The sequence below is a fragment of the Nematolebias whitei genome, chromosome 4, assembly GCF_014905685.2.
Source record: "Nematolebias whitei isolate Nwh7 chromosome 4, NemWhi1, whole genome shotgun sequence".
In the NCBI taxonomy this organism is placed as follows: Eukaryota; Metazoa; Chordata; class Actinopteri; order Cyprinodontiformes; family Rivulidae; genus Nematolebias; species Nematolebias whitei.
In genome coordinates this window covers 51,940,930-51,967,040 of record NC_056501.1, presented here as the reverse complement: position 1 = coordinate 51,967,040, position 26,111 = coordinate 51,940,930, and the positions used below count along the sequence as shown (strand labels likewise).

General features: G+C 41.5%; 1 protein-coding gene across 1 annotated transcript in view; it reads left to right on the top strand.

The window, feature by feature from the left end:
• Positions 1–26,111, top strand: part of pigg (phosphatidylinositol glycan anchor biosynthesis class G) — a 240,944-nt gene that overhangs the window by 110,794 nt on the left and 104,039 nt on the right. The window contains exons 7-8 of the mRNA XM_037675119.1: positions 11,929–12,146; positions 14,173–14,457. Coding sequence (XP_037531047.1) covers positions 11,929–12,146; positions 14,173–14,457 — 503 coding nt within the window. The remainder of the gene's footprint in view (positions 1–11,928; positions 12,147–14,172; positions 14,458–26,111) is intronic.

Sequence of the window (26,111 nt, the reverse complement as noted above, 5' to 3'; positions counted from 1 at the left end):
GACCCGGTCCGTCGCCGATTGGACCTGCGAGCCGCGGAAACCAAGGAAGCTAAACTACAGCTGTGGGATTTGGGAGCTGTTGCAACCGGGACCTGGTCTGTCACCGTTGGGGCTGCGAACTTCTGGACCGAGTGAATCGTGGGACCTGGAGGTTGTTGTCGCTAGACCTCGGCTAGATTTGGCTAGGCCTCGGCTAACAACAAGCTAACAACATAAGCTAACAACAATAGCCTGAGAACCTCGTGGCTGGATCCTGTGCTTCTGAGAGTTGAGACCAATAATCCAGAAGTATCGTGAGTAATGCCGAGCAAACACAGAGATAAGAGACAAGTGTCGGAAAGTAATTCAGAAGATATGGAGGAAGTTAAAAAATCTTTGAACTTTTTGAGTGCTGAAGTGACTAAATTGAGTGCTGATGTGACTAAAGTATCAGCTAAATGTGATTTACTAACAGGACTGTCTGAAGAAGTGAGACAATTGAAAGAACTGATGACTAGTAAAGACAAAAAAATAGCTGAACTGGAACAGAAAGTTGACGACATGGAACAATACACAAAAATAGACAATTTGGTGATCACTGGACTGGAAGTTAAGAACCGGACATATGCAAGAGTTGTTGCTGGTACTAACACAGCAGAAGACGCACCACAGGAAGAACTACAGACTCTGGAGGAGCAAGTAGTGAATTTTTTACAAAGCAAAGACATTGACATCGAACATGAGGACATTTCAATCTGTCACACACTGCCCAACAAATCAGACAAAGTCAAACCATCCATAGTCATCAAGTTCATTAGCAGGAAATCTAGAAACCATGTAATAATGCAAGCAAAAAAACTGAAGGGAACAAATGTTTACATAAATGAACATCTAACTAAAAAAAATGGAAACATTGCACGTGAAGCAAGGTGGTTGAAAAAACAGAAAAAAATAGCATCAACTTGGACAAGAAATGGAAACATCTGGATCAAACTACAGGAAGGATCTCAGGCTAAGATAATAAAAGACCTGAAAGATCTGGAAAGACTAAAATAAGCTCAGGAAATGATAGATGATAAATCATTGACACAACTTCACAAGCAATGAATAATCAAAATATAAAACAAACAAATACATTAAACATGGCAACATACGAAGACTCAGAGTTTAAAATATACAATGTTGAAGATGCGATTGATACAAATTTTTTCCCTGAAATACAAGACTGTGAATATTATAATGAAGAACAGTTTAATGACATCAATATAACTAATGGAGGTCTCTCTATTATTCACTTTAACAGTAGAAGTTTAAATGCAAATATATCCAAAATAACAGATTATTTAAAACAGTTAAACAGAACCTTTACAATAATAGCACTGTCAGAGACATGGCTCAACGATGAAAACACAACTAATGTTCACATGGAAGGTATGAATTATATCATGTGAACAGAAGCAACAAAAGAGGTGGTGGAGTGGCTCTATTTGTTAAAAATGAAATAAAATGTAAATTAATTAATGAAATGTCAATAGTTGTTGATAATATCATGGAAATAATAACAATAGAAATAATAAACAAGAATGATAAAAACATATTAATAAGTTGTGTATATCGATCTCCAGGATCAAATATAGAAATATTCACTGATAAAATCGTACAACTATTGGACAAGAGTTTTAATAAAAACATTTTTTTTTGTGTGGAGACTTTAATATTGACCTGGGAAATAAAACAGATTCAAATAACATCAGTACATTTACAAATTCATTGTGTAGTTTAAATCTTTATCCGTTAATATCAAAACCAACAAGAATTACAACTCATAGTGCTACAATAATTGATAATATTTTCACAAATGTAACAAATGGGGATGTGATGGGAGGTATTTTAATGAGTGATTTGAGTGATCATTTACCAGTTTTCATGATTTATAAAAATGATCAAAGCATTACAAAAGAAATCACAATTAAGAAAAAAACAATAAACACATCAAAAAAAGCATTGGACAAATTAAAAGATGATTTACATAAACAAAGCTGGAAAGACGTGTATGTTGATGATGTGAACAGATCATATGATGAGTTTATGAATATTTTGGGAGCTCTGTATGAAAAGAATTGTGTGCAAAATAATTGTACAAAGAGAAATGTTGTTGATCAACCATGGATGACGAAAGGGCTGAGAAATGCTTGTAAAAAAAAGAATTATTTGTATACATGTTTCTTGAAACTGAGAACACAAGAGGCTGAAGAGAAATATAAGAAGTATAAAAATAAATTAGTAGTGATTATAAGGAAACACAAGAAGGAATATTATAGTGATTTATTAAATAAAAGTAATGGTGATATGAAAGCTACATGGCGAGTAATAAATAGTGTTCTGAAAAGTCATAAAGCAAAAACAGGTATTTCACAATATTTTTTGAAAGATGACGATGAAATCCATGATGAAAATGAAATTGTAAATGGATTTAATCATTATTTTGTGAACGTTGGATCAAGCCTTGCAGCTAAAATACCAAAAGTAGACAATAATGTGAACCATTCAGTTATAAGTTGTGACAACAGTATTTTTCTTAATGGAACTGACAAAGAAGAAATAATGAATGTAGTAAAAAATCTTACAGATAAGAGATCAAAAGACTGGGTGGACATGGATATGATGTTTGTAAAGGACATAATGAGTTATGTTATCGAGCCGTTTACATATATTTGTAATTTATCATTTTCAAAAGGAATATTTCCAGACAATATGAAAGTAGCAAAAGTAGTTCCTCTCTTTAAAAATGGTGATAAATGTGTGTTCAATAATTATAGACCAATATCCTTATTACCACAATTCTCAAAAATTCTAGAAAAACTGTTTGTGACAAGATTAGATAAATTTATTACTAAACAAAACATTCTAAGTAGCAGTCAGTATGGGTTTAGAGCAAAAAACTCTACATCAATGGCTCTCATGGAAATAATGGAACAAATAACTACTGCTGTCGATCAAAAACAGTATTGTGTTAGTATTTTTGTTGATTTAAAAAAAGCATTCGATACTATTGACCACACTATTCTCCTTGAAAAATTAAATAAATATGGTATAAGAGGACCAGCATTACAATGGGTATCTAGCTATTTAAAAGATAGGAAACAGTTTGTACAAATAAATGGTGTAAGATCTGACTTGTGCAATATCACTTGTGGAGTTCCTCAAGGCTCTGTACTTGGACCAAAGTTATTTATTTTATATGTGAATGACTTAGTGAATGTATCAGGACTCCTGAAATGTGTCCTTTTTGCAGATGACACCACATTTTTTTGTTTGGGTAAAGATGTAAAACGGATGTTGGAACTGATGGACAGAATTTGATAAAATACAAACTTGGTTTAAACTTAATAAATTATCATTAAATTTAGATAAAACTAAATACATGATATTTAGTAACAAAAAGAGAACAGTTGATGATCCATTTAAAATTGAGGGTGTTGAGATTTGTAGAGTTAATGAGATGAAATTTTTGGGTGTAATCATTGATGAACAGCTAACATGGAAAAATCACATCAATTCTGTAAGAACAAAAATATCTAAATCTATTGCAGTACTATACAAAGTCAGGGAATTATTAAATGATAAAGCTCTGTACATGTTGTATAACACAATCATTGTTCCACATTTAATCTATTGCATTGATGTTTGGGGGAAAGCGTGTAAAACATTTACAAAACCTATTTTTATTTTACAGAAAAGAGCTGTAAGAATTATCACCAGAAAGCATTACAGTCACCCATCAAGCACATTATTTTATCATCTGAAGTTATTGAAGTTCCATGATTTAGTAGATTATAATATTTTATCAGTTATGTATAGGGCTCAAAATAACACATTACCGTTAAATATCCAAAGAAATTTTATTAAAAGACAAAGTTGTTACAATCTTAAGGGGATAGAGATATTTGTCAAACCAAAATTCAGAACTAGTCTGAAGGGAAGGTCTACCTCAATCCAAGGAGTTGGATTGTGGAATGTTCTAGAGAGTGATGTAAAAAATGTCAAGTCAATGTGTACATTTAAGAAAAAGATCAAATCTAGATTGTTAAAAAAGTATATATGAAGTAGCTTAGTGTGTGTTTTGTATTAGAATTAGAAAAATTAGAAAGTTATTCATTTTGTTCTGTTACTTGAAAATTAATATGTCTGAAATAATTGTTTGAAAAAAGGGGCAGATAAAATAAGATTTTTTCTTCTTTCTGCTGCCTTTCATTTTAAATTTTTTTGTATCTTTTTATATATTGTTATGGAATTGTTTTGTACTTTTTTTAAATGAATAAACTTCATACCATACCAAATCCATTGATTGCCACGTCATTATTCATTACAGATTTGTTGAGCCAGGACTCAGAAATAAAGATAACATCTGCCCCAGAAGAACTGACCAGGATTTTCACAGCATCAAGTTTTTTCAGAAGGCTACGAGCGTTTACATGCAGAAAATGGAGCCCAGAGGCGTTTTTAAAGTCATTTGGTGTGCTGTAATTAGTGGGGGGTCCAGGATTGGGTTGAATTCCTGAGAGCAATAACAACATTATTATCAGACATTTTCTTGAGTTTTTTGTGACTGATGTGTAATTACAGCAGTTAACAGTGTGACAATTAGCCCCCATAATCGAACCATGAGAAACATTAATGAAGACGCGATCATTCAGAACCCAAAAACGGTGAAAGTTGCAGTGATGGACAGATTCAGGTGTATTAACAAGATTCAGTGACTCCAGATAATCTGAGAACTGAAAATAGTGACAGTAATATGAATGATGCAGAAAAGATTCAGACCATAAAATGTCACAGTTCAAATGGGCAAACAAACCCGACGAGGTGGCCCAACTGCAGTTTGAGTCAGGCTGAGGGGGGCTCCGGCCCCCTTGTGAAGATGGATGGATGGCTGGATGGATGCTCCCATGGGAAACAGAAGCTGGGTCCAGAATCAACAGGCCGAAACAGAAACAGAAAATTTGCAGCAAATAGCAGAGCGAGCTGCCAGAAAATCCTCCTGAAGTGAAAGGCATGGGCCAAGTTCGTTTCAGGTCAACAGGGCCCAACAACGTGATCCGGAATAAAATTAATTATTATCCAGGTGAGTTTGGATGGAGGCCTGCAGCAGCTCCGATACAAACTCCGAACTTCTCTCGAGCACCACGCAGCCCTGCTCCTCCACGCTGCTCCTCCGCTTCTCAGCACCCGACAACACGGGGCACCCCCGGTGAAAAGCGAGACTGACCGGAGAGGCTGAGGCTGAAGTCGGCAACTGGTCCGGTCCGGTTCTGCTCCAGTTCGGCTCCGGCGCTCCAAGCACGAGAGACGAAGAGGCTGAAGATATCCCTGGCCCGGTTCTGCTCCGGTCCGGCGGCCCAGTCCGGCGGCGCGGTTCTGCTCCGGTCCGGCAGCCCGGCGGCGCGGTTCTGCTCCGGTCCGGCGGCGCTTCAAAGCACCGGAGCGTCTCCTCCAGGTGAACACAACGACTCCACGGAGGTGGATCATCCTTCAGTAAAAGTAACGGGCTGCTCACTGAAGCTGAGACCGGCTCTGTAGAAGACGAATTTCCCCACAGCCACCTCGATTCGGTTCTGGTCCAATTCGAGGGTCACAGGTACACTTCCCCCACACCTATGGAAACACCACGAGGGCCAGTCCAGCTGAAAACCAGCGAAATACCACCCGGCGATATTTGTCGGAACCAGGTAGAACCACAAAGGTCCAGATAAGAGTTCGTTGAGGTCCAGGGAGAGAGAGAAAAAACACAGGACCTTCGTGCGTCGACTCCCCAGCTCGAGGGGTCACCTGGCCGGCAGGGTGCGCTCAGAGTGTTCCTTCAATGAGGACTGAACTAGGCAAAAGGACCTTCTCCTACTCCGCTCCTGTTTCCTGGAATATCTTACAAAAAGATTTGAAGCTCTCGACCTTTGACCTCTCTAAGTGTCTTTAAGAATCTGTTGGACTCCTGGCAGGGTCCAATGCAGACATGTTCCTGTTTTTAGTTTTCTACATTTGTCTTGGAATCTAGCTGTTTTTTGTTTTGTTACCTTTTCCTTTTAGCCATCCTATTTGTTTAAAAAAAAAAAAACTGTAGTATGCTTTTTTATAACTGTTTTGTTGTTGCTGTTGTCCATTGTTGTCATCTTTCTTTGTTGAAATCAGGTCTCTCTTGTAAATGAGTCCTCGAGGCTCAATGGGATTTACCTGTATAAATAAAGGTTGATTGATTGGTGGACAAATGGAGGAAGTTCAAGAGCATTGTTCCCCTCCCCAGGAGTGGTGGACCAGCAAAGATCACCACAAGATCAAGACGTGGAATAGTGGGCGAGGTCACAAAGGACTCCAGGGTAACTTCTAACAACTGAAGGTCTCTCACATTAATGTGAACGTTCATGAGTCCACCATCAGGAGACACTGAACAACAATGGTTCATGGCAGGGTTGAAGGAGAAGACACTGCTCTCCAACAAGAACATGGCTGCTCTTCTGCAGTTTGTTAAAGATCATGTGAACAAACCAGAAGACTGTTGGAATAATGTTTTGTAGATGGATGAGACCAAAATAGAACTTTTTGGTTTAAATGAAAAGTGACACAGCATTCCAGCATAAGAACCTTATCCCATCTGTGAAACATGGTGGTGGTAGTATCATGGTTTGAGCCTGTTTTGCTGCATCTGGGCCAGGATAACTTGTTGTCATTGATGGAACAATGAATTCTGAATTATATCAGAGAATTCTACAGGAAAATGCCAGAACATCTGTCCATGAACTGAATCTGAAGAGAAGGTGGGTCCTGCAGCGACAATGACCCTCAGCACACAAGACGTTCTACCAAAGAACGGTTCAAGAAGAATAACGTTCATGTTTTGGAATGGTCAAGTCAAAGTCCTGACCTTTAATCCAATCCAGATGTTGTAGAAGGACCTGAATCAGCAGTTAATGTGAGGAAACCACCAACATCCAGAGTTGAAGCTGTTCTGTACGGAGGAATGGACTAAAGTTCCTCCAAGCTGGTGAGCTGGACTGATCAACAGTTACTGGAAATGTTTAGTTGCAGTTATTGATGCACGGGGGGGGGGGGGGGACACACACCAGATATTCAGTTCAATTTCAGTTTGTTTGTACAGCACCAAATCACAACAAAATAAGGTATAATCCAGAAATCCAAATTGTAAAGGTATGTTCTTTTTCCAAATGCCTAACCCAGGGACGTCCAAAGTGTGGCCTGAGGGCCATTTGTGGCCCTTGGAGTGATTTTGTGCGGCCCTAAACTGCAATTAAAGAATGGCATAATTTTGACCCACAAGCTTAAGATGTTGCTGCAGCTGTAGACCTTCTTTATATTTAATGGCAATACTTTTTAAATACATTTTTTAGGTTTAACAGCAAAAAAAGATGAAAATAATCTTCTCAAAATTAGCTAAATTAAGTACAATACAAAAATGTTGCTATAATTAATCCCTTTATCCTACAACAAACCTTCTTTGACCTACCAAAACATAGAACTTTGGATGATAAATCATCAAACTTGGCTAAATATAACAAGTGTGTTACGACCGGGTTTTGTATTCAAATAAGACTCAGGAGTACAAAACAACAGTTTCTATTATTTTTGCTGCTGGATGGAGGAGTCAGGATCAGCTGAGTTACCGGGTCCTCACAGGCTGGATGGAGGGAGTGACCTGTCAGCGTGGCAGCGATGATGTCACTGGCTGACTAGCTGCAGAGCAAAACTGGTGCTGCACATGGTCCGTGGGGGGCAAATCCAAAAACGAGGTCCGGTTGTTGAAGCAGTGGTCGTGAACAGAAAAGCAGAGGTCGAAATCCAGAGAACAAGGCATGAACGTCAGGTGTGAACAGGAACAAGAATGGCTTGATATCTGGGACCATGAGAGGTGTAATGATTCAGCACTGGTTGGTGTGGACGTGGAGCGTTTAATTCAATTCAATTCAATTCAAAAATACTTTATTAATCCCAGAGGGAAATTAAGTGTTGTCGTAGCTCATCATCCTGGTTTTATTCAAGAGTTGTTAGGTGCAGATTGCTGTGGGAAGGAAGGATCTCCTGCAGCGAATACGAAGAATCTGGCCACAGATACTGATCTGTCCACCCAGATCCAGCTTGCTGTCAGATCCGGCTGGCCTCTCGGTCCTCCTGGGCAGCAGGACCGCCCGAATGCCCGCCAGAACTCCTCCCAGAGCGATGGCCACTCCTCCCAGCAGTCTGCCGAGCTCCTCGTCACTGCGGACAGCCAACTGTAGGTGTCGAGGGACGATCCTGTCCTTCCGCTGTCATGACCCATGTTTCCTGCTAGTTCCAGGATCTCAGTGGTCAGGCACTTGAGCACAACTGGCAGGTAGATGAGAATGCATCCACAGAACATCCTTTTCAACTCATTTGAGATTTAGGGCTGTAGTTGAGATATTATTTGAGCTTTTGAGATGTTAATCAGCTGCTGTTGTTGTAGAAAACTGCCTTGTTGCCATGGTTACGCATCATAACAAATGTCCAAAACTAAAAAAGTTTCAGTAAAAATCCTTCCAGCTGCACAGCATCTGATACCAGAGGAAACAATCATCCAAAAAATGTGATTTACATCCAGAAAAAGAGGAATTAAAGTTTCCAAAAGCAAAATCTCAGAATGAAAGTAACAGAGCTGCTCCAACATGCAGCCACCTGGAGCGGCGCAGTTCTAGAATTTTAAAGGCAGGTGAACAGGTGCAAGCAATGAACGCTGATTGATACGCTTAGGCTGAGGGGGCGTGGTGAGCGGTTGACTGACAGGAGCTGATGTGAGCAATGAGAGATAGGTGATAAGCAAAAACACAGCAGGGAAACAGAAACATGGCATGAGGAGCAGAGGCGTGAGCAGATGAGGGGTCAGCGGGGGCTGCTGACCATGGCAAAGTGTTTTCAAAGAAAATAATTTCAGTTGAGTTAATGATCAATGGGGAGAAATTTGACATTTTAAAATGAATACAAAGTTGTATCATTGACATACAAGTTGATCAACTTTATCAGGGCCCCTTCAGACCTTCTATGAACCTGTTTTAGTGACTGCCAGCGGTTTTTCAGAACTTTGATGAGCCATTTGGGTCGTCCATGGTCCAAATGGGGGATTGAAGTTCCACCCCCATTTTTAAAGACCAGTTACTCATTTTAGTCTTTTGCCTATGAAAATGAATGAAAATGAACTTTCAAAGCACAATAAAACAAGAGTCCCAAAAAAATCTAATAAATTGATTTCTTTAAAAAAGGAGAAGAAAAAATGATGTTAATGTTTATGAGGCTCATAATGTTGTAGATCTACAAGAATTTAAACTAAACTTTTAACCTTTCTCCAAAATATCATTCAAGTTGTTAAAAATGAGGAGAAAAAAATTCACGCTTTAAATTTTAATTTTTTTATTTCAGATTTTTCTGGCCCGTGAGACCTTTCATGTGTTCTGACTCACCTATGAAAATGTTTGGACACCCCTGGCCTTTTAGTTGCAACTTGCAATACAAGAGTGCTTTAAGATCCCCCAGAATTACTTTTTAGTGTTTTCCCCATAACATTGACCTAAAATGTGATTTTCATATCTGTAGGTGTTCACAGAAAAATCATCAACTTTTCTCATTGTCAGTAAGTTGACAAAGAGAACCCAATTCAACAAATGAGATCAAACAAAATATGTCTTCAAGGTGGCCTCTTAACAGTCATAACTAAATCAGGTAGTTTGTCTTTTTGTTGTTGTTTTCCTACTTCTAATATTGTAAGTTTTCCATCCTTATAAACATATTCGTTGTTTTTTTTTCCAGCTCCTGCTTAAGATTAGGTACTTTCTTGGCCAAACACGGACTCTCAAGTTTATGTGAGGGTGATGAGATATGTTGATTGGACGAGCAAGTTGAACACTCTTCCAGCACCCACACTGTGAGCAAGAACTTTTCTGTGTTCTAGGTGTGCTCAGTTGCCTAATAAATATTCATTTAAGTGTAAGAGTTTTGATGAGAAGAAAATAAGGCGGTGGTCAGCAGAGGTGCGGACAGTAAAAGTCCAAGCATCTCAGGCCCCAGGCAGTATGGACAGAGAAAGTAGGCTGACTGCATCCCATGCTGTGAGCAGCTCTGGCAGAGAGCACCATCGACGATACCTTTAAGTAGATAGAATGATACACATGCATGAAAGTGTGCATGATGGTGACATCCTGGGCAACCCTAACATTTCATGAGGCAGGTCCTTAATCAATACACAAATGAATCATCTTTATATGCACTGTTCAAACCACATTATCATTACTGAAGAAGAAGCTAGATAACGTTTTCACTCTGATTTCATTCTGTAAATGAAACGTATTATGTTACTGATTGTAAGAATCATAGTGCCATTTCATGGCTGTGGTACACGATTGTTATTCATTCATTCATTCATTCATTCATTCATTCAATCGTTATTGAGACAAGTTAACCCCATTCATTGCATACGTTGTTGAAAGAACATCTAATTTTGTGGATTTACATGTGTCATGACTACTTACAGAAAATAATGTTCCATTTATATTACTGAATTATAAAATCACTTTGTTTGCTCATTCTCTTTTCTATTTTAGTACAATTCATGAAGCTCATGTCAAGTGATTGGCTGTTGGATTTATGCATGCTTCGATTACAAGCACTTTGTGGAAGTTGATTGGCTCTTGGGTCCAATTTTGCACAAATCAAATCGGTCCCAGCAGTTCTTCCTCTGATTTTATCCTCAAATGGTGTCCCCATTGAGTTTGTTGATTCCTATAAATATTTGTGTATCTTGGTCGACTCACATCTCTCTTTTAAGCTCCATGTGGAAAACTTGGTAAAGAAACTGAAAGTTAAACTGGGTTTCTTTTTCAGAAACAGATCCTGTCTAACCCTGAATGTTAGGAAACACCTTGTATCTGTGACTTTCCTTCCCTCCATTGATTACGGTGACATTATTTACATGAACGCTCCTACAAGAACCCTGCAGATGTTGGATGCTGCAGATGTTGGATGCTGCAGATGTTGGATGCTGCAGATGTTGGATGCTGAAGATGTTGGATGCTGTCTATCATGGTGCACTAAGATTCATAACTGGCTGTGATTATCGTACCCACCACTGCACCCAGTATTGACTGGTTAACTGGACATCATTAACTTCACACAGACTCTCTCACTGGTACATTTTCATCTTTAAATCACTTCCTGGTCTGCTGCCTTCATACATCTCCTCCTACATGTCTCTGTGTGAGTGCAGCTACAGCGTGCGCTCTCAGGACATCATTACCTGCAGTGTTCCCTCAATGAGGACTGAACTAGACAAAAGGACCTTCTCCTACTCCGCTCCTGTTTCTGGAATATCTTACAAAAAGATTTGAAGCTCTCGACCTTTGACCTCTCTAAGTGGCTTTAAGAATCTGTTGGACTCCTGGCAGGGTCCAATGCAGACATGTTCCTGTTTTTAGTTTTCTACATTCACCTTATAATCCAGCTGTTTTGCTATTTTTTGCCATCTTTTTTTAATTTGTATAAAAATAAAAATCTGTGTACCTCTTTTATGATTGTCCATTGTTGTCATGACTCTTTGTTAAAATCAGGTGTCTCTTGTAAATGAGTCCTCGAGGCTCCATGGCACTAACCTGTCTAATTAAAGGTTGAATCCATCAGGAAAAGATGTTCTTTTTTCTTTGCACATCTTCTGAAGATGCTTTGGATTCAGATGAACTTGTGACCTGCTATAGCATGTTCATAATTCACTACAACAAAACTATTTTCTAGTTAAATACTGAGTCCACCATATTTCAGAAAGTCTATCACAACGTGAAGCACAAAGTAGACTGATCTGAATTCCTTGTGTTTACACTGATGATTTGTCAATATCAAACCCTAATGCCTAAAACTGTCCCCCGCTCTTTTCCTCTAATCCAGATGCAGGTTTGGAGCAGTTTCGTGTTGCAGAAAAGGCTCATGGGAACTGGATGAAGCTCTACGTTGAAGGAAACACCTCTGAGGTGCTGACCAACATGGGCAAAAAAGTCCTGAAGCAGTATCTTGAGGCACTAGCTGCCATGAGCTCTGCTCTGAGCAAACAACTGGGCAAATACGATATGTACTCGATGATCGCAGGCATGATCTTTGTGTTTCAGGTGAGTTCTAAGGAGTTTTGTGGGTTTATTTTGTACAGATAGAATAGTATTCATTTGTCTGATACTACTGTGCCAGAAAAGATGTATGAGCACACACAACCATGTTGGTATTAAATTATCATCAGAGTAATCTTGTTAACATCAGTCATACAATAAAAGAAAGGGAATTAATAAAACAAATGTTTGGCCAATAGTTTTTATTGCACTTTCAAGATTAAAAAATGTTAGCCATGCAGTCATGCATGGAGTCATAGTAATAGTACTGTAAGTAAACTCTCTCTGTTCTAAAGTTTTACACATCAGTGCAAGTTAAAATAAACCAAAAAATGATGGTGTTTTCCAGTTTTTTAAGTGACTTATGATCACCCTCAAATAACCAACGAGTCTGTTCTGTTTTCATAAAAATCAAGAGCAGTAGTGGCAGCAAAATGTTGCTTCCTGGTCATCCTTCAGTGTGAGCAGTTCTACACTCAAGTTCTGTCTGCTGCTTTGGAGTCCGTCATTCTACACTGAGAAAAGTCACAAGTGGAAAACATTCAAGAATGCCCATCTTACCAAGAACCTCAGAAAGTTCAGCTCAAGTTCATGCTGTTCAGTGCTCAAAGAACTGACTGGAAAAAATCAACCAAACAAATCCACAAAACCAAGAGTTTCATCTTGAAGCTAACTGGGTCATTTCCAAAGACTGTACAGTGTTTTAGCTCAAGCTTATAAAACCTTAATAGTAATCAGTGTCACAGTGGATTTAATAGATGCCAGACTCAACACTTTACAGTTTACTGCTGCAGCATCATAAAGGTCCAACAAAAACATCTATTCAACAGTTAATGGAAGTTAAATGCTGACGTTTGCACTCGGTTCCATTCAGACTCCAAACAAGATGCAAGAGGATCATCAGAAACAGACATGGATAGGTCCAAGTACACGTGTTCACACCTGTCATTAAAATCCTTCAGGGGTGATCAGATCTAGTTGCCTGCTTTATGTGCACGCTGACATGTTGCCAAATCAGAACATCACGTTTACTAATGGTTCTATAATATTCCTCATAAATACAGTCTCCTGAGCTATAATTTTATTTTGACTTAAACACTTTTCCAAGTTACTTGACTCATATTTTGTTGTAGTTATTTACACAGCTCCTAATAAGTATAATTATGTAATGTAATAATAGATGTGCTATATTAGTACAGAAGCAAAACATGATTTGTGACTTTAGCTAAGTATCAGATCAATGACCTGTAGAACCTTTATGTAAGAAGGTGAACAGGTTTTGCCACACAATAACTACAGTGGACACCCAGCTCTGAAAACTACCAGAACAATCTAAACTTTTCCATACAGCATCCACCAGTTAATAAAATACCATCAAATTACTTTTTTTCCTACAAAGATTATAACAGTTCATTCAGACCTCTTAGGAAAAAGACCAACAAAATGATTTTAAAATTTTCTAAAAGATGGCTGTTTAGTCGTTTTAAATTAACCATCAACTGGGCTTGATGTTGGGTTCCATGACAATGCAGTTGTTGGAGCCGTCACCTCACAGCAAGAAAGTTACAGTTTGCCTCCCAGGGTGGAGTTTACATGTTCACGACGTGCACGCAGGAGTTTTCTCCAGGTACTCCGGTTTCCTCCCACAGACCAGAAGGCTGTAATTAGTAACTCTAAATTGTCTCTTAATGTCAGGGAGCGAATGGTTGTTTGTCTCTATACATCTAGCCTGTGATAGACTTGTGGTCTGTCTTTGGTGTACCCACCTCTCACACAGGGACTGGAGGACATGGGCACCAGCGACCCATCTTCATATCGGTAGATGTTGCTAGTGTGTGCTAGCTGCAACAGTAGGAAGTTGTGCATTGAAAATTTCAAAACAATGTGGACAAACGTGTATCAGATCACTTCTAAACATGGTCTGAGTTAATCTGTCTTTAATGTGTTTTGACAGAACAAGTGTACTTACCGGTACTTTTTAATGTGACAGTAGAACGGATCACATGGTTTTCTCTTCTCTTCTGCCTCTCAGCTCCTGCTGGTCTTACTGTTGGCCATGCCTGAAGCCCTGAGCGGTGCGGCAGCAGTGGACTTTCCGGTCATCTCGTCGCTGCTCTCCCTTCCTTTCTACCTCCTGTGCCTGCTTCTTGCCTCAGTGCACGTCTTGGTGTGCACATCTGCAGAGAGCTCCTGTTATTTCTGCAGCCTCTCCTGGGCTCTGGTGTTTGCTGCTGTTGCCTTTTCCTCAGCAATGTTTTGTATCCTGATCTCTTTATTGGCCCGGAGACTCCCCCTTGCACCAAAGATCCATGGGAAGGCAAGTAAAATCTAACTATATCATCCAGACACAGTTTGTAACGAATGTTTGACTTTAGAGATATACAGTCACGCCTCACCTATCATTCATGTTACGGGGTTACGTTTCAGAGACACCCACGATGGGTGAAAATCTGCAAAGTAGCAGTGTTATATTTATTTTATTATTTATATACATATTTATGGCTTTATAAACCCTTCCCACACTCCTACAAACTTTTCCCACCCTCTTATTAACCTTTCCCTGTAATGAATTTAGTGGAGGACCTGAAAATTCAACCAGATAGGGTGAGAAGCTCGATCATCAGGGAGGGACTCAGAGTAGAGCCGCTGCTTCTCCACATCGAGAGGAGCCAGTTGAGGTGGCTCGGGCATCTGGTTAGGATGTCTCCAGGACGCCTCGCTGGTGAGGTGTTCCAGACACGTCCCACTGGGAGGAGACCTAGAGGAAGACCCAGGACACGCTGGAGGGACTATGGTTCTCAGCCGGTCTGGGAACACCTTAGGATTCCCCTGGAGAAGCTGGACCAAGTGGCTGGGGAGATGGAAGTCTGGGCCTCCCTACTTAAGCTGCTACCCCCGCAACCAGACCCTGGATAAGCAGAAGAGGATGGAGGGATGGAACGTTGAGCTACGTAAAACCTGCCCCAATGTGTAACAAAAAAATCTGTTTATTCGTTGAAGAACAACAAATTCAGCTTCCTTTCAAGAAGAATTACTTGGGTGCCGATTAATTTATATGTCCAATAAATTGTACACCCACTTTGTACTCGAGGTTTTTATTTGTACAAAGTGATGATCATTTTGTACAGTACTGAAAATTTCTACCTATAGGTTGCACAAATGTTACCAATTACACCCATGCTCATGCATATAGGCCTGCCTTCATATGACTGAATGTCTACAAATGATCAAGCTAAGCTTTATTTCATAGTCAACATTATAACAGTCATGTGCTTATCATTGCAAAATGTTTATAATAAATAAACAATTGTTAAAAAAACACACAGGTGCTTATATGCTGTGACATCGGTTACCTTCCCTATGAGTGAGCATAATGGCTCAGTCGAGCTCAGCGTTACCTCAGCAGAAGAAGGAGGACCTTCAGGAGGATTAATCCTCACAAAGCCAATGGCCCAGACAACATCCCAGGGATTGTGCTGAGACACTGTGCCGATCAGCTCTGCGAGGTACTGGCCAATGTCTTTAACTCCTCCCTCACCCTGGCAACTGTTCCCACCTGCCTGAAGACTGCCACCGTCATCCCAGTTTCTAAGAGCTCTGCAGTGACTGGTCTGAATGACTACCAGCCAGTAGCCCTAACTCCAATAGTCACTAAATGCTTTGAAAGACTGGTCATGGCCCACATCAAAGCTACCATCGACATCAGCGAGGACCCACACCAGTATGCATACCACAAGAACCGATCAACAGAGGACACCATCTCCTCTGTGGTCCACACTGCGCTCAACCACCTGGAGCAGAAGGACTCCTAGGTCCGTATGCTCTTTGTGAACTTCACATCTCCTTCAACACCATGATCCCCCAAACCCTGATGGACAAACTATTCACACTAGGACTAAGCCCCTCCATCTGCAATTGGGTCCTAGACTTCTTAACAAACAAACCACAGTCAGTGAGGATCCACAACTTCTCCTCCACCATAACCCTCAGCACTGGCTCCCCTCAGTGCTGTGTGTTGAGCCCCCTCCTGTTCATTCTGCTCACATATGACTGTGCAGCTACCTTTCCAGGCTGTCACATTGTAAAGTTTGCAGATGATACAGCGGTGGGTGGATGCATCACAAACAATGATGAATCCAGCTACAGGCAAGAGGTGGAACACCTGGAGAGCTGGTGCAAAGAGAATAACCTTCATATCAATGTGAAGAAGATGATGGAGATGGATTTCAGAAAGAGCAAACACACCTACCTGCGCCCCACCACCACCACCATCACCACCACCACAGGATATATATATATATATATATATATATATATATATATATATATATATATGAGGATCTGCTGTGGAAGTGGTCTCCAGCTACAAGTACTTGGGTGTACACATGAATGACAACCTCAGCTGGAGCAACAACACCACCAGCCTGATGAAGAAAGCTCATCAGAGACTCTACTTCCTCAGACGGCTGAGACGAGCTGGTCTGGAAGCTCAGTCCTCACCTCCTTCTACAGGTGTGCAGTGGAGAGCATCCTGTGCTCCAGCATCAACGTGTGGCATGGAGGCTGCACAGCTGCAGAAAGAAAAGCTTTGCAGAGAGTGGTGAAGGCTGCACAGAAGATGTTGGAGTCAGTCTCCCCACCATCACAGACATCTACACCTCCAGATGCAGGAAGAGGGCCACCTGCATCATGAAGGACCCCACTCACCCAGCACACACACTTTTTGCACCGCTCCCCTCAGGAAGGAGGTTAAGGAGCATTAAGTGTAGAACCATTAGACTGAGGAACAGCTTCTACCCTGAGGCTGTTAGACTCATGAATCTCTAACTAGAATAATCACTGTGAAAAACCACATCATGTTGCTGCTGATCTGTTTCATGTTGCTGCTGATCTGTTTCATGTTGCTGCTGATCTGTTTCAATGTTGATGTGTTCATGCGTGCACATCTGCTCACAGACTCATGTTCATGTTTGTGCTGATGTTCAATGTTTTATGTTATGAGTGCTTAGTGTATATTTAGTTGATGTTTTTCTTAGTTCATATCTTAGATGTTATTACTGTTTTTCTTATACATTTTATTGTTGGATGTAACTGGGACCCCGTGTACATAATTTCGCTCCACCACATGTACCACATGAGGTGCGAATGACAATAAAGAAACTCTGACTCTGACTCTGAGACTCATATTCATGCTGCTGTTCGGCGTATTGGTTTTTATGCTACTAGTGCTTAGTGTATTTTTAGTTAATGTTTTTCTTAGTTCTAAAAATGTTAAATCTGGTCCTCTGGACATTCAAAAAAAACAAAACAAAGCAAATCAACAAAAAATGTAGAAACGTTTCGTCTCTCTCTCTCTTTTTTAGATTTTTCTACCTGGATTATTGAGCATGCATCAGGATGTTTTTCTTAGTTCATATCTTAGATCTTATTATCGTTTTTCTTTTACATTTTAATATAAACCGGATTCCAAAAAAGTTGGGACACTAAACAAATTGTGAATTAAAACTGAATGCAATAATGTGGAGATGGCAAATGTCAATATTTTATTCATAATATAACATAGATGACAGATCAAAAGTTTAATCTGAGTAAATGTAACATTTTAAAGGAAAAATATATTGATTCAAAATTTCACAGTGTCAACAAATCCCAAAAAAGTTGGGACAAGTAGCAATTAGGGATGCATCGATCCACTTTTTTTTACTTCCGATCCCATCCTGAAACCTAGATCTTAGTATCGGCCAATACCGATCCAGTTCCGATATCATGATCATTGATTTTATATGAGGCTGTAATAATCTCCTCTCAAGTACAATTTGTACAAATATATGCATGCATGTCCAAAAAGGCAACATGAGGTAAGTTTTATTAATGTTGGATGAGTTTTAAAGTTAGAATTAAATTCTGCTAACACAAAACATGTTTCTTTTCTATATCTAGACTGCAAGTATCAAGCTGTGAAATCCTTCGTTTTCTAGAACCGATAGTGGTTGGTCATTAATTATGATAAAGTTTAGCAACTTCTCTGTAAACATTTGAGCTCCGTGGTTTTGGCGACGTCTACTTCTTGTTCAATCCGAAGCAAGCAGCTTGATTTTTGGCAGCAGCGCTGTCTGTCCCTCCTCAGAGACGGGCAGACTGAGCGGGGCAGATTGGACGCGGCTAGCCGGTGTCGAGTCGCCTCTTTCGGTTGAGCAAAGAGCAATGCCCCGCTGAAGCCACGGAGCTCGAATGTCCATAAACAGGAAAGCCACTGTCAAGGAAATAACAGAATGGGCTCAGGAATACTTCCAGAAAGCATTGTCTGTGAACACAATCCACCGTGCCATCCGCCGTTGCCAGCTGAAACTCTACAGTGCAAAGAGGGCCAGGGGTCATTTAAAATGGAGTGTGGCAAAGGAAGACTGTTCTGTGGTCAGATGAGTCACGATTTGAAATTCTTTATGGAACACTGGAATGCCATATCATCCAGACCAGAGAGGACAAGGATAGCCCAAGTTGTTATCAACGCTCCGTTCAGAAGCCTGCATCACTGATGGTATGGGGTTGCATGAGCGCTTGTGGCATGGGCAGCTTGCATGTCTGGAAAGGCACCATTAATGCAGAGAACTATGTTCAGGTTCTAGAACAACATATGCTCCCATCTAGACGTCATCTCTTTCAGGGAAGACCCTGCATTTTTCAACACGATAATGCCAGACCACATTCTGCAGCAATCACAACATCATGGCTACGTAGGAGAAGGATGCGGGTACTGAAATGGCCAGCCTGCAGTCCAGATCTTTCACCTATAGAGAACATTTGGTGCATCATAAAGAGGAAGGTGCGACAAAGAAGGCCCAAGACGATTGAACAGTTAGAGGCCTGTATTAGACATGAATGGGAGAGCATTCCTATTTCTAAACTTGAGAAACTGGTCTCCTCTGTCCCCAGACGTCTGTTGAGTGTTGGAAGAAGAAGGGGGGATGCCACACAGTGGTAAAAATGGACTTGTCCCAACTTTTTTGGGATTTGTTGATGCCATGAAATTTGGAAACAACAGATTTTTCCCTTAAAATGATACATTCTAAGTTTAAACTTTTGATCTGTGATTTGTGTTCTATTCTGAATAAAATATTAGATGTTGGCACCTCCACATCATTGCATTCAGTTTTTATTCACAATTTGTTTAGTGTCCCAACTTTTTGGGAATCCGGTTTGTACTTTTATTTGATGTAATTGGAACCTTGTGTACACAATTTTGTTCTACCACATGCACCACATGTGGTGTGCATGACAAATAAAAACCTTGAATCCTTGAATGGGTGTGATTTCAGCGGAGAAGTGGGCATGGCAGAGAGCAGCAAGTGGCCGAGATTAGAGATCTTAACATGCTGCAGGAGGGAGCTTCTCCCTGCCTCAGTGTGCAACAGGTGCTAAATAATTCATTTTAAATTAACACTCAATGTCACTCGTGTGTCTCATTCATCAATCAGCCAATTGTGTGTCATGTCCAATCTTACTTCGAAAAGCCATGAATGAGTAAGTCTTTGAATGTCGAACCATGAAATAGCGAGGGAGTACTGTACTTGAATCATAACATTTGTGCAGTTCATCAGTATTTGGGTTAAATTTATTTGTTGATTTATAGCAGATGTTAAAAAAAAAAAACCCAAAAAACAAAGAGAATTGGAGCTCTGAGCCAAAGTTAGAAAATAATTTGAGAAAGCTTTGCCACGCTGACAATTTACCTGTGGTTAACTTCACACATGTTGCCATCGGCTTTATTTCACAGTACAGGTCCTTCTCAAAAAATTAGCATATTGTGATAAAGGTCATTATTTTCCATAATATATTGATAAAAATGAAACTTTCATATATTTCAGATTCATTGCACACCAACTGAAATATTTCAGGTCTTTAATTGTTTTAATACTGATGATTATGGCATACAGCTCATGAAAACCCAAAATGCCTGTCCCAAAAAATTAGCATATCATGAAAAGGTTCTCTAAACAAGCTATTAACCTAAGCATCTGAATCAACGACGTAACTCTAAACACCTGCAAAAGATTCCTGAGGCTTTTAAAAACTCCCAGCCTTGTTCATTACTCAAAACCGCAATCATGGGTAAGACTGCCGACCTGACTGCTGTCCAGAAGGCCATCATTGACACCCTCAAGCAAGAGGGTAAGACACAGAAAGAAATTGCTGAACGAATAGGCTGTTCCCAGAGTGCTGTATCAAGGCACCTCAGTGGGAAGTCTGTGGGAAGGGAAAAGTGTGGCAGAAAACGCTGCACAACGAGAAGAGGTGACCGGACCCTGAGGAGGATTGTGGAGAAGGGCCGATTCCAGACCTTGGGGGACCTGCGGAAGCAGTGGACTGAGTCTGGAGTAGAAACATCCAGAGCCACCGTGCACAGGCATGTGCAGGAAATGGGCTATAGGTGCCGCATTCCCCAGGTCAAGCCACTTTTGAACCAGAAACAGCAGCAGAAGCGCCTGGCCTGGGCTACAGAGAAGCAGCACTGGAATGTTGCTCAGTGGTCCAAAGTACTTTTTTCGGATGAAAGCAAATTTTGCATGTCATTTGGAAATCAAGGTGCCAGAGTCTGGAGGAAGACTGTGGAGAAGGAAATGCCAAAATGCCAGAAGTCCAGTGTGAAGCACCCACAGTCAGTGATGGTCTGGGGTGCCATGTCAGCTGCTGGTGTTGGTCCACTGTGTTTCATCAAGGGCAGGGTCAATGCAGCTAGCTATCAGGAGATTTTGGAGCACTTCATGCTTCCATCTGCTGAAAAGCTTTATGAAGATGAAGATTTCAATTTTCAGCACGACCTGGCACCTGCTCACAGTGCCAAAACCACTGGTAAATGGATTATTGAGCATGCATCAGGACACTGGTAAATGGTTTACTGACCATGGTATTACTGTGCTCAATTGGCCTGCCAACTCTCCTGACCTGAACCCCATAGAGAACCTGTGGGATATTGTGAAGAGAAAGTTGAGAGACACAAGACCCAACACTCTGGATGAGCTTAAGGCCGCTATCGAAGCATCCTGGGCCTCCATAACACCTCAGCAGTGCCACAGGCTGATTGCCTCCATGCCACGCTGCATTGAAGCAGTCATTCATGCAAAAGGATCCCCGACCAAGTATTGAGTGCATAACTGAACATGATTATTTGAAGGTTGGCGTTTTTTGTATTAAAAACACTTGTCTTTCATTGGTGGGATGAAATATGCTATTTTTTTGGGACAGGCATTTTGGGTTTTCATGAGCTGTATGCCATAATCATCAGTATTAAAACAATTAAAGACCTGAAATATTTCAGTTGGTGTGCAATGAATCTGAAATATATGAAAGTATAATTTTTATCATTACATTATGGAAAATAATCTCTGACTCTGACTCTGACAATATGCTAATTTTTTGAGAAGGACCAGTACATCACATAAATGAAAGTAGGAAAATGCCTTGAAACAACGTATTTTGAATGCATAGCCTTGGTGTGCACCAAGAAGCTGGCCACACGAACATCATTGCTTGTTCAGTAAGGAATCTTAGCTGACTGGAGCTTGTTGTTTAAGAACAAACCTTAATGTAGTAGTGATAAATGCTATTAAAATAGAAAAGGCAAACACAGACCAAGCGTTTTGTGCTATCCATCATGGAGACTTTGTGCACAACATAGACTGATGAATGCTCCATTCCTGTTGTTTGAAATTGTTATGGAGTATAAGCTTAAAACAAAAGGACACTGGCAAAGTGTTTGAGGCTTCACTTGCTAAAAAATGGATAATGAATTTGATCACATCTGAAACGTTTTAAGCTGTATTACTTCACTCTCAGGTTTTGATTTCAATTCCATCCTTCTATCCATCCATTATCCATGTTCCAAAGTTAGGTCATGGGGGCAGAAGCTTGAGCAGGGAGGCCCAGACATCTCTTTCCACTGCCACCTTGTCTAGCTCTTCTGGAAGGACTCCAAAGTAGGCCCAAGACACGTAGTCTCTCCAACGTGTCCTGGGTCTTCCCTAGGGTCTCCTCCCAGTCAAGACATGCCCAAAGCACCACCCTAGGGAGGTGCCCAGGTAGTATCCTTATCAGATGCCCAAACTACCACAACTGGCTCCTCTCAATGTAGAGTAGTAGCGGTTCTACTCTTAGTCTTCCCAGATAACTGAACTTCTCACCCTATCTCTAAGGGAGAGTCCGGATACCCTGTGGAGGAAACTCATTTCAAATGCCTGTATTTGTGATTTTGTTCTTTTGGTCACTACTCAGAGTCGGTGGCCATAGGTAAGGGTAGGAACATAGAATGACCAGTAAACAGTCAACTTCACCCTACAACTCAGCGCCCTCTTCACTCCAAAGGACCGGAACAGAGTCCGCAATATTGCAGATGTTGCGTCAATTCATTTGTCAGTCTCACACTCCATTCTTCCCTCACTCATGAACAAAACCCCAAGATACTTGAACTCTTCCACTTGAGACAGAACCTCACACTCGACCCAAAGTGATCAATCCACTCTTTTCCGACTGAGGACCACGGCCTCAGATTTGGAGGTGCTGATTCTCATCCCAGCTGCTTCACACTTGGCTGCAAACCACTCCAGTGAAAACTGAAGCTCACGGTATGAGGACAGTAACAGGACCACATCATCTGCAAAGAGCAGAGAAGGAATCCTGAGGCCACCGAACCGGACTGCCTCCGCCCCCTGGCTGTACAGAGAAATTCTGTCCATAAAAGTTATTTAAAGTTATAAAAACAATCAGTGACTACAGGCAGCCCTTGCGGAGTCCATCTCCCACCCTGATGGGATCTGACTTACTGCCTGCAATGTAAACCAAACTCTAGCACCGCTTGTACAGGGACTGAACAGCTCATAGTAACAGGTCTTCAATCCTATACTCGCGGAGCATCCCCCATAGTTTTCCCCAAGAAACACTGTTGAACATCTTCTCCAAGTCCACAAAATACATGTACACTGAATGGGCAAACTCCCATTACCTCTCAAGGACATTAGTATGGGTAAAGAGCTGCTCCAGTGTTGCATTGTCAGGATGGAACCCACATTGTTCTCCCTGGATCTGAGGTTCAACCAACAATTGGACTCACTTCTCCAGTACCCCTGAATAGACCTTACCAGGGAGGCTAAGGAGAGTGATACCACTATAATCAGAGCACACCCTCTTGTCCCCCTTTTTAAATAAGAGAACTACCACCCCAGTCTGCCAATCCAGTGGCATGCCCTCTATGTCCAGGTGATGTTGCAAAGGCATGTCAACCAAGACATCATACCCAGAGCCTTAAGGAAATCAGGGCAGATCTCATCCACCCCTAGAGCCCTGCTGCCGGGGAGCTTTTTAACTACCTCGGTGACCTCAGCCACGGTTATGGACAGACCAACCCCTAAGTCCCCTGACTCAGCTTCCTCTATGGAAGACATTCTGGTGAGATTGAGAAGTCTGATAATTATTCCTTCCACGTCCTAATGACATCACTGGTTGAGGTCAACAGCACCCCACCTTCACTGAACATAGTGTTAGTCAAGTGCTGCTTTCCCCTCCTTAGCCGCATGACGGCTTGCCAGAATTTCTTCAGAGACAACCGAGAGTTTTTATTCAAGGCCTCGCTGAAATCCTCCCACATCCAAGCTTTTGCCTCAGTAACAGCCAAGGTTGCAGTCCGCTTAGCTCTCCGATACTCTGGTGTCCACCTCAAGTTCATGGACACTGCGAGAAGCACCGACAACCTTGCGGCCACTGCTCAAGGCAGCCACCTCTACAACTGAGGCACGGAACAAGGTCCATTCAGATTATATGTCCCCTGGCTCAACTGGGGTGCAGTTAAAATTCTCCTGAAGGTGTGAGTTGAAGACCTTTCGAATGGGATCTTCTGCCAAGCATTCCCATCAAACCCTCACTACACGTTTGGGTTTTCCAGGTCTGTCCAGCATCTTCCCCCGCCATCTGATCCAACTCACTACCAGGTGGTGATCAGTTGACAGCCTATCTCCTCTCTTCACCTGAGTTCCTAAAATAAATGGCAGAAAATCAGATGACATGACAACAAAGTCAATAATTGATCTACAACCTAGGGCATCCTGATGCTAAGTGCACTTATGGACACACTTACAAACATGGTGTTTGTAATGGAAAAAACATGTGCTTATCCCAAGCACATGGTTTTTCTTCGGGTAAGCACAGAAGTCCAACAACAGAACACCATTCAGATTCAGATCAGAGAGGTTGTTCCTCCCAGTCATACCCATCCAGGTCACATTACCCATGTGGGCATTGAAGTCTCCAAGCAGAATAAAGTAGTCCCCAGCTGGTGCACCTTCCAGCACCCCAGCTAATGACTCCAAGAAGGCTGGATACTCTGACTTGCTGCTCGGTGTGTAGACACAACCATCAGAGCCCTTCCCCCACGCAGAGGCTCATGGAAGCTACGCTCCCATCTACCGAGGGAAACTCCAACACACAGACACCAAGTCAGGGGGCTAAGAATAGACCCACACCAGCTTGGCACCTCTCACCATGGGCAACTCCAGAGTGGAATATGGTCCAGCCCCTCTCAAGCAGATCGGTTCGGGATCCCATGCTGTGTGTCGAGGTGAGCCCAACTATATCTAGTTGGTACCTTCCAATCTCACGTACTTTTTAAATCTCCTTCCTTGCCAGAAAGGTTACTTTCCATGTCCCAAGAGCCAGCTTTAGTAAGCCTGGTTCAGAGAGCCAAGGCCCCTGCCTTTGGCCACTGCCCATGGAGTCATGCACCTGACTTGTATGGCACCTTCTGCAGGTAGTGGGCCCACAGGAAGACAAACCCATATGGCTCATTTGAGCTGAGCCTGACCAGGCCCCATGGGTGGAGACCCAGGGGCTGTTTACACGGCGCGTATTTTGAGTGCATCCGCAGCTTTCTCTCTGCGGTTCTGCTGATCATTTACATTACACCAGTGGCCCCCCTCTTTGAATCCGGAGGTTTTGCAACCCACATTCAAGAGTGGAGTTTTTTCGCTGACCCCCTGCTGATATTGTAAACATCTCCCGCTGAGGCTTTGTGTTAAACCACATGCGCACACGCACGCGCGGACAGACGCTATATTTCTATCAACATAGCGGCAGACACACTGCTTTCAGAACTAGGACTGATGGAATATATTTTTAATCTCGTAGTTAATCTATGTCAGATTCCAGGTGCTGTGACCGACATCTGTGTTGGAAGAGACACAGTCAGATTCAGTTCTAATATCGCTGTTTATAGAATGTGGCACGCGCACACGTCGCGCTGCACTATAACATACTAAATGTGCTCAATAATAACAGTTTAATAATAATAAACAGTATTTATGTTAGTGTGAGAGATATAATGAAGCTCTGAGCTAAATGAAGCTATCTGGACATTATGTAATTCAAATTTAAAATGATGCTAAACATATAGCGTGAACACTAAAGTTGAAAATGAAGACATCAGGTTTAATTTTTATTTATTTATTCAACACCACAAACTGTATGTCACATACACATTGATAATTAACCTGAACACACTATTAAAACAAGTTAACTGTAAACTACGTTAATGAACTGGACTCTTGTTTTCATCCAGTTTGGAAGTCCCACGTTGTTCATCTGCAGTGGCGCAAAAAGCGGGTATGCAGCGTATGCAACGCATAGGGGCGCTGCACTGCAGGGGGCGTCAAAACCCTCTGTAGAAAAAATGTTTTTCTAGTAGGCATTTTCTAAATGATCAATAACAGGGGAACAGCACTGATTAGGCGCCCCTCTGCTCCTTCACCTCCCCTCTGCTCCTTCACCTCCCCTCTGCTCCTTCACCTCCCCTCTGCTGCTTCACCTCCCCTCTGCTCCTTCACCTCCCCTCCTATCGCTCTCCCTTCCCACACAGGTGGCTGTGAACACGCCCCTAAGAGAACGCACTCGGCGCGTTTTTTTTTTTTTTTTATTCTTGAACTACCGCTC